This window comes from Glandiceps talaboti, chromosome 19 (genome assembly GCF_964340395.1).
Source record: "Glandiceps talaboti chromosome 19, keGlaTala1.1, whole genome shotgun sequence".
Lineage (NCBI taxonomy): Eukaryota > Metazoa > Hemichordata > Enteropneusta > Spengelidae > Glandiceps > Glandiceps talaboti.
In genome coordinates, this window is record NC_135567.1 from 12,935,576 (window position 1) to 12,945,590 (window position 10,015).

The following is a 10,015-nucleotide window of genomic DNA, read 5'->3' on the forward strand; positions in this document are numbered from 1 at the left end:
ATTCATGGTTGTTGCCATTTTGAATTTGTGGTCTGTTCCATTTTGAATTAGATCATGTGGTCTGATTTACACATCGAAATGATCCTGAGGATTGCGCGAAACAAATACTACAAAAAAAGAAACCTAAATATGACACACGACAACTAGCCTTTTAATATAAAAAGAGTACTTACTTGTTTTCTACAATGATTTTACCATAGAGGGCAGACTTAGCAATATTTCTATAATAGGGTCATCAAAGTTTCAAATTTGATAGCCATTCAATATTTCTCCTGCGACGTCTTTGTGCTAAAGTACATATTCAACTTTTGGCAATGTGACTTTTACTTCTCAGGACAAACAGACTAAGGTATCTGTTTTCCAGTAGATGACGCTGTGACGAATATTATCCTATGACTTAGTTCATATATTGGTGAACATTTACCTTTGGTCTGTATCTCTATTCTGGTAATCGTTTTGCTAAAATTCAAATATAAATTTCACTAAGCTATAAATTTGTTTGCATTCTTCCGTTACAGATACAACACCCCCTACTGTGACCTGTCCTCGAGACCAAATAAAGAAATATGATGCAGGAGGTACAACAGCCGTGGTGACATTTACTGGTGAATCAGCGACTGATAATGACGGCACATCACCTGCCGTTACTTGTAATCCAAATTCAGGTTCTACATTTAATAGTGGAATCACCGTTGTCACCTGTACAGCCTCAGACGCTGCAGGAAATTCTAACAGCTGTACATTCAATGTAACTGTGCAAGGTATGTAATAGTATCTACATTGTCAAGATGGGAACCAGTTGAGCATTTTGAGAATGGAATTACTGCAGACAATGAAAGCGATTAAATGTACTAAGTGAAAACATGATGTGCAGGCCATAACCTTTATTTATGGAAATCCGATCGCGACCACTGCAGATCGAACACTCCCTATTTTGTTTCTTTTACGCGTATACACCTTCACTGGGCAATCACGTCTCTGACGCGCTCACGGCTCAGTAAATTAAATTTAGCATAGTCAAAGAGTACGGTCATATTTACCACACTGCAAACCGGAATACAAATGTCAAACTTAGTGTATCATGTACATGATGTTCAGTACTATAACATATGGTATTATTAAAGCCATAGTTACATAATTTCAAAATTTCATAGAGTCGTAAACATTCATATGCCTGGCGTACTAAAATACGCGGCCGCCGAGTGAAAGACGGAAAACTTAACATTTTTCCTGAATGGTATTGAAATTCGAAAAAGTAAAACGATAGAGTTTTAGGGCGACATAGTGAGACATGTCATCTCAAATATTGGTTGAAGTAACAGAAAAATAAAAAAGTTAAACCGAGGGGTTTTATGAGGTGACGAGTATCCACGGCGATGCCATGATTTTTCGTAATTTCCCATAGACCACAATGGCGTTTACTGAATTCAACAGGGTGTGAACTTCTCGTCGGTTCAATGTTTTCAAATTTCGACTTATGATTTTCAAATTTTGCATCCATTTTCGGAGTATAATAGGCTAAATTCGTATCGTTTTAGAATTTTGAATTAATACTCTATATTATTGTAATCTGTATTTGAGTATGATTTTATCGTCAAGTATTCTTAGCCGTTGACAAAACTAACGATATTTACGCCAACACGCATCTTTAAAGTAGGCTTGAAATTACGAAAATAGGTCAGTAAATGTTATAAAAAGTACGAATTACAAGGGCACTTCATCCTAAAATCAAAACTACCAAATGTTGGCTGATATATGTAAGATATAAGGTCCTAACACGACAAAATATCAAGGAGTGTAAATAATATACAAACGAACTTTCCACTGTAACTCAACAGTGGACGTATCGATCGATATTCTTTTCACTGGAAATTGATACAATGTTACGACATGTTGGCTGGTCGTCTCTAAAAATGACGGCGCCAAAAATCCAAAATGCAGCGCTGATATAAATAAAGGACTACTGCGAGAAAAGTATCCAGTTTAGGCATCTCCTTGATTCATAAACATTAATACACTGGCACAATAATATAGGGCCTGTCGACATACATGTATATCTCATGCGGCAAGTACGAACAAAATCGTTGTAAACCGGACGGTAATATACTGCCTTATGAATATTCATTAGACGCTTGTCAAATTTGACCCCGTTGTTGACCTTTCAGGCACAGTCGGCGCTTCGCGGAATATGAAACAAATAGGTACCGGTTCGTCGGGGCTGCGACTGCCAGTTGCAAAACTGCGACTTAATTGTTCTATTTTACTTTAGGATATTTTTAGGTTATTTCACAAGATACAGTTTTTCTCCGGATCAGAGAGAGAGAGAGAGAGAGAGAGAGAGAGAGAGAGAGAGAGAGAGAGAGAGAGAGAGAGAGAGAGACAGAGAGACAGAGAGACAGAGAGACAGAGAGAGAGAGAGAGACAGAGAGAGAGAGAGAGAGAGAGAGAGAGAGAGATGAAGCAGACCAACATGCTCACGTCGTGATTACTCATTACTCTATACTATATATTTCATTATTAGCTACCGTTAAATGCATTGACAATCCATGTGATCCAACAACAGAGTATTGTGTTGACAAAGGACAAGATTATCAATGCAACTGTAAATCTGGTTACCGAAAACAAAATGGTGTCTGTATTCGTAAGTATAAAAAACAGAAAATAGGAATGACTTATTTTATAAACTGTGAGACAGTTAAATGAGTTAGAGGAGAGGGTATAGTCATATGCAGATGTATGTCAAAGGCCAATACTTTCATAATGATATTAAATAATTGTAGTTTGATTTGTGTTATTTTTTACTCATTCATCACAGTTGCATTGAGTTAAACACCAGAACTATTGATTCGGAACACCATTTCCAATCAACTTAATCATGATAATACGCATTGGATATTGGTGACTAGGTATCAGTTTTTTTGCTGGGAAGACAATTTTTCACCACGGATTACTTGTATCGTATCGAATTGTATTGTATTGTATTGTATTGTATTGTATTGTATTGTATTGTATTGTATTGTATTGTATTGTATTGTATTGTATTGTATATATTATATTGTATTGTAATGTATTGTATTGTATTGTATTGTATTGCACTGTATTGTATTGTATTGCATTGTATTGTATTGCATTGTACTGTACTGTATTGCATTGTACTGTATTTTATTGCATTGTACTGTACTGTATTGTATATATCAACAACGTACATTTATCAATGGAATATTTCCAGTGACAAATTGCCATGTTTCTAAGTTAACCGTTGGTATATGTTGTGAATGTGTCAAACCAAAATGAAATACATTATAATAGTTTGTATCAGTTCATCTCTTCTCTAGCCGTAAAAGGAATGTTTCAATACTACAATACTAAAAGTAAAATGAAAATCTTCACTTGTGTTTACGGAAACATTTTACTCGTTTCATTGAGAATATACCATTAGCTATGAATAATTAAAATTATTTCTCTCTATCTATTTGTGTAGCCATTAAAGCATTTAAATGTGGATGCACGATCACAGCAACATTCACAAATGTTTTAAACGACCCTACTTCATCCCAACACAAATCACTGAAGAATGGCACAATAGCTATGGTGAGTATAACATTATACTTGTTACCAATTGAGGTGAGTTCGCCTAGGAGATCAAGTTCACCGAAAGCTCTTGACACTTTGCCGATGTTACAGTTAAAATGATGTTGGCTTGGTGCTTCACTCTTGTAACATTAAATTTGCAAATGAAATGATGTAGGCTTGGTGTTTCACTCATGTGACATTACATTTACAGCTAAAATGATGTAACCTTGGTGTTTCACTCTTGTAACATGTCACTTAAAGCTAGAATTATGTAGGCTTGGTGTTTCACTCGTGTAACATGACATTTACAGTTACAATGATGTAGGCTTGTGTTTCACTCATGTAACATGCTAAAATTGTGTTGGCTTGATGTTTCACTCATGTAAACATGACAATTTATATACACAGACAACTTCTAATGCAAAAGAAACAATTACACAGTTGCCATACAAATTGGGGATGTAGAAGTAGTCAAGTTGATATATTGATTATCCCTTAGAAAATGTACAATTGCTTCCACTCAAATCATCAATTCCATGTATGTTTTCATTAGAAGTCTGTTACTCCTGCACTGTGAAATATTAGTGTTTACTGTTATGTTTCCAAGGAAAGAACAACTTTTACTTTCCCAAAATTTCAATAACCCATTAATTACATTCATAGGTTGATGGGTGAGTGGGTGGGTGGGTGGGTCTAGGTAGGTCGGTAGCTTGCTGGTTGTTTGGCAGATTGGTTACTGACTTACTGACTGACTTCCATTTCATTACATATGTTTCTCATTTCATAACTTGCTTCTACGACTAGGTTAATACTCTCATGAAAGGACTAAGCGGCACATATGTACAATCTTCGCATGTTGGATTTACACCTGGAAGTGTCAAGGCAGAATTTATAAGTACTTTCACGGCCGACAGTGACGTCACAGCTACAAATATAGTAGAGTACAGCAATCAACAAGCAAATATCGGTGGTCCTGCATTTGATGATATTACTGCAAACGATTTCACAGCTGAAGGTAAAGATACAGCTTTTTTTCACTCGTCATTGTTGAACATTGTCGTACATTGTCGTGCAGCATAATTTATATTAAGGGTCAATATTTTCTACCAGCAACATTGCTATGTGTAACTATGTGTCAACTGGTAAATGTCTTGAACTCACAAAAAGTACAATCCATCATAATGAATGGACATATTCAATCTAGAACTTGTCTTAAGTTATGTCTAACTCTCTATATGTCTGTTTGTCTGTCTGTCTATCTGTCTGCATATTTCCATGTCAGACTGTCTGTCTGTCTGTCTATGTATGTATGTATGTATGTATGTATGTATGTATGTATGTATGTATGTATGACCCATTAATTACCCATATAACAGAACCACTGTAGTGAAATGCACATTTCCCATATTCAGTTTTTGAAACTCGCATGGTAAATCACAATACAAAACAGGATTTGGCACACTACAGCCAACAGGTAAGAGTGGCTTGATTATTATCTAACTCTACAATTGTGAAGCAGTTATGGAACTACGACAGATTGCCAAAAAATATTAACGCTTTGTTGAGGCACATACGAGCAAGACAACATTAGAAATTATTGGATGTCACATCAATATCAAAACTGACCAGCCATCCCCACTGAGTGACAGAATGCCAACAGACACAGTAAGACATTCATATAGCAACTGACTTTTGATGAAGACACAGCTTTATTCAACATCCACATCTGTGTATATATTAATAGCTGCCTGTGTGAACTTATGTTTTGTCACTCAGTGGGGATGACTGGTCAGCATTGATAGTGATCTCGAATACAATTATTTCTATATTTTCTCGCTCATACAAAAAGAACGTATGTGTCTCAACAAAGTGTATATAACATTTTTGCAAAATGTCGAAACAAATAAACTACAGAATTTTTTTTGTTATCATTTATATTTTGATTTTAGGTTTCACCGACTCGGTCTGCGAAATACCGGATAGACATGACTGCTCATTGAATGCAGAATGTCTCGATACAACCGATGGTTCTTTTGAATGTACATGTAACACTGGATTTGAAGATGAGTCATACGACATTACGAGCAGACCAGGACGAGATTGCACTGGTAAGGCAAAGTAAAATATATATTTGCAATCAAATTTCAAGCTGCTATCCCAGATACAGCAATGTATTTTTTTCTAAAAATTAGAACTTTTTAAAAAGACAATTTTTAAATGAATTTGATTGACAACATTGACATTCATATTTGTATCACCGACATACCATATACTGTCGTGTATATTTTCTCAATGCGAAGTTCATCACTTTCGCTCCGTACATTCACACTTCCCAAGGAAACATTTTAACAGTTTACATACAGATACCATGGTCCAATAATTACCAGAAGGAATAGATAAGTGATAGTGTGGAGGGGGTGATAGACCCACAATACATTCAAACATCATTGTATCAAACATCTACAATAGTCTTGGATAATATTGAAGACTTACACCACCAGCTATTTTAATTGTATCTGTAGATAACATTCCGCCGTCTGTGACTTGTCCTGACGATCAACTCATACCGAACGATGATGGGTTTACAACTGCTGTGGTAACATTCAATGATGCATCATCAACTGACAATACTGGAGTATCACCTACAGTTACTTGTAATCCTGCCTCAAGTAGTATATTTAATGATGGAGAAAACACTGTAACTTGTTCAGCCACAGATGCATCGGGTAACACTGCAATGTGTACTTTCACAATCACTGTAAAAGGTATGCAAGAATATTTTGTATGGTTATAACATTAAAAGACGAAGAAGTAACGTTATAATAGAATCATAGAATGTGAATATCTGCAACATTTCTTGCCTTGTTCTCTTTTGCCATACACAACAATCCCTGCTACTCAGGCGTAAGTAGATTTTTTTTCATGTCTAATTCTGGTAGTTATATTTTCCTTTGTTTACCATATGGTCTTTGTGTTATTGATTTCTTCTCATCATATGTACATCCATTACAGATTCGAAGACCAGTTTTATATTGCTTTTTAGATTGATATCTGTTTTCACATCCCCTAGTTCTTGCGCGACTTCTCAATTTGCACGATTTAAAATTTTTTTCAAAGTCCTAATAACAAAGGATTACATATACACTTGCTTGTTTTGAAACGCAAAGAAAAATATATTGACAATGTCCAATAGTGTAATAAGAATAATGATGGCCCATCAAGGGACGTAAATATTAAACCTTGCAAGGCCATCCCTTGATAAGTATAGCAAAACGTAGATTAACCGGATAAGTAATACTAAACTCATGCACTATATTTAGTGACCATGTGGTTGGAAAGTGGCTACTAATCTAGTAATTTTAATTTGTAAAACACCCTACTACTTTTTCTACTTAGAAATACAATGTGAAAGAAAATGTACCAAATCCTTGTTTGTAACCCTAAACATTGCAAAAACATCAGAAAATATGTAAAATGTTTTGTTATTGTACATACAATAAAACTGTTTACACACTTTTATCTCTTCAATTTCCTGAAATCAAAACATGGACTCGGTTTACGTTCCATTTATTTTGTATATTGTAGACAACATACATCAAGGTTGTTTTATGAATACAAAATTAATAATATATGCCAATAAAAAATTAAAGTGGCCATATGGATGAAAATTTGGTATTTATTTTGGATTTGTATTTGATAAAACAGCTTCACTATGTTTTTCTACTTGAAAAATAATGTGAAATAACTTATACTAAGGCCATGTTTACATCTCAATAAACGGCAAAACATTAAACAATGTGTAAACTTTTTGTTATTGTACGTACAATAACAAAACTTTTTCTTTTTTTTACACTTTTTGCAATGTATTGAGTTATTAACATGGACTTGGTATATGTTCTTTTGCATTATTTTTTTCAAATAGAAAAACATGATTAAGCTGTTTTATCAAAAAAAAATCCAAAATAAATACCAAATTCTCATCCATATTTCTGTAAAATATGAATGTAAACACATAAGCTACCAATTATTCTTACCTTTTTCCAAATCGTTACTATTACAGATATAATCTCTCCCAATGTGATTTGTCCTGATGATAAAACTGTGGAGTACGATTATGGAGATACAACAGCAGTGGTTTCATACACTGGTGAATCAGCCACAGACAATTCTGGAAGTACACCAACATTGTCTTGTAATCCTGCTTCAGGTGCAACCTTTCCAAGTGGAACAACCATAGTAACATGTTCAGCCACAGATGCATCAAGTAACACTGGGGAATGTACATTCACTGTTACTGTGGAAGGTACGTATACAAAACTGGTTTATTGAAATTTAATAGACACAATATAGGACTTCACATGTTTAGGTTACTCCCATTATTGAATCTGCTACATTGGAAACAGCTTAAAAATGTAGCAAAAATTATGAGAATACATGTAGCGAGTAATATGGGAATAGATGTAGAAAATAATATCAGATTAGATTAGCAAATATTATGGACATAGGATAGTAAATGAAATGGGAATGGATTAGCAAATAATATGTGGAGATTAGCCAATAATATTGGAATAGATTAGCAAATAATATGGGAATAGATTACCAGAAAATATGGGAATAGATTAGCAAATAATTTGGGAATAGATTAGCAAATAACATGGGAATAGATGTACCAAATGATATGGGAATAGATTAGCAAATAGTATGGAAATAGATGGAGCAAATACTATGGGGATAGATGTAGAAAATGATTTGGGAATAGATGTAGCAAATAATATGGGAATAGATTAGCAAATAATATGGAAATAGATGTACCAAATGATATGGGAATAGATTAGCAAATAATAACATGGAAATAGATTAGCAAATAATGTGGGAATATATATAGCAAATAATATGGGAATAGATTAGCAAATAATATGGGAATAGATCAGCAAATAACATGGAAATAGATGTAGCAAATAATATGTGGAGATTAGCCAATAATATTGGAATATATTAGCAAATAATATGGGAATAGATTAGCAAATAATGTGGGAATAGGTTAGCAAATAATATGGGAATAGATGTAGCAAATAATGTGGGAATAGATGTATCAAATAATATGGGTACCTGTTTGTTGATAGCGAATATGCCAGGTATCATTTTTACCATTGTACAGCAGGCATAGAATAGTGATTTAATGTGTGTGTTTTTGGTAAATTTGCTTATGGTATATATTATAGTTCTTAAATTTTATTTAGGCTTGATTTCAACGCTCTGTCTAGAATTTTACGGAATCGGTCTGTATTAGGGAATGGCGAAGTCGCATAAATATTAGTAAATACTCGCCGTGGGCAGTCTAGCTATCTGGTCGCCAAAGATTGTTATTCTAAACGGCCCCGGATTATGGAAAATAATTTTATACCATTCTATCATCCGAATTACAACATCAAAGTTGCTTTATACATGGGTTCAGATGGTTGATGTTATTGCCGAAATATTATTTCCTGGTAGTCAATAACTATGTGCGTTTGACCTCTACATACATCATCAACGTCCAACGTTCTGATGCAGATTCCTCCAATGACAAGATTGGCATGCATTTTATGTTTTTTCTATTAACACATAGTTTAAAGGCATAACTTCCTGGTGCCGGGCACCCTATTTTGCATATAACTGACTTTATGTTTGGAGGTGGAGAACTTTTGATGACTCACTGGCATGTAATCACCAAAAATATAAACATTCCATAGCTGGGTTGTTCACATATGCAAATGTCGCATATTTGAATAATCCTGAGTGACACACAATATAAACAGCTGTTTGTAGAGGAATTTGTCTCTTTTTGAAAGGTTTTTACATTCTGTGAAACAAACAAATTGATTTTCAACTAATTTGTGTATCAAGTTACCATCCTACGACATTCAAAAACAATTTGTATATGATTCATGACCTGTGTGTTTCTCAGAGTAAATAAAGAATGCTGAAAACAAGACCCAGAAGCTAGTGCTCTGTACAGCAGTTTGAATTTCCCGCATTTGCATAGATTAGCCATAATCCTCTTTATATAGGGCAGTTCTGTGTATACCTAACTCTGGAGGTGATATCATTATGTGTACTATAGATACTACAGCACCGGTTGTGATGTGTCCAGCAGATATGACCATAGTTAGTGTCTATAGAACAACTGTTGTCACATACATTGGTCAATCAGCTACAGATAATTCTGGGATATCAGCAGAAGTCACGTGCACTCCTAGTTCAGGATCTACATTCAGTGTTGGAGATACAACAGTAACTTGTGAGGCTAGTGACGTAGCCGGGAATAGAGACACTTGTACATTTACCATAACTGTAGAAGGTAGGTTGTAACTTTTGATAGGGTAAATAACCCATAATCAAATTAAATACAGTAAGGAGTAAATTTTAATATTAGATACAGCAGGGATATCCATAGTAACCA

The 10,015-nt window shown here is 34.5% G+C and overlaps 1 protein-coding gene across 1 annotated transcript in view; it reads left to right on the forward strand.

Moving 5' to 3' along the window:
* LOC144450004 (uncharacterized) overlaps window positions 1-10,015 on the forward strand; it is a 103,530-nt gene that overhangs the window by 42,861 nt on the left and 50,654 nt on the right. The window contains exons 29-36 of the mRNA XM_078140569.1: window positions 519-761; window positions 2,522-2,641; window positions 3,482-3,591; window positions 4,378-4,588; window positions 5,523-5,681; window positions 6,096-6,338; window positions 7,634-7,876; window positions 9,677-9,913. Of these exons, the coding sequence (XP_077996695.1) occupies window positions 519-761; window positions 2,522-2,641; window positions 3,482-3,591; window positions 4,378-4,588; window positions 5,523-5,681; window positions 6,096-6,338; window positions 7,634-7,876; window positions 9,677-9,913 (1,566 nt within the window). The remainder of the gene's footprint in view (window positions 1-518; window positions 762-2,521; window positions 2,642-3,481; window positions 3,592-4,377; window positions 4,589-5,522; window positions 5,682-6,095; window positions 6,339-7,633; window positions 7,877-9,676; window positions 9,914-10,015) is intronic.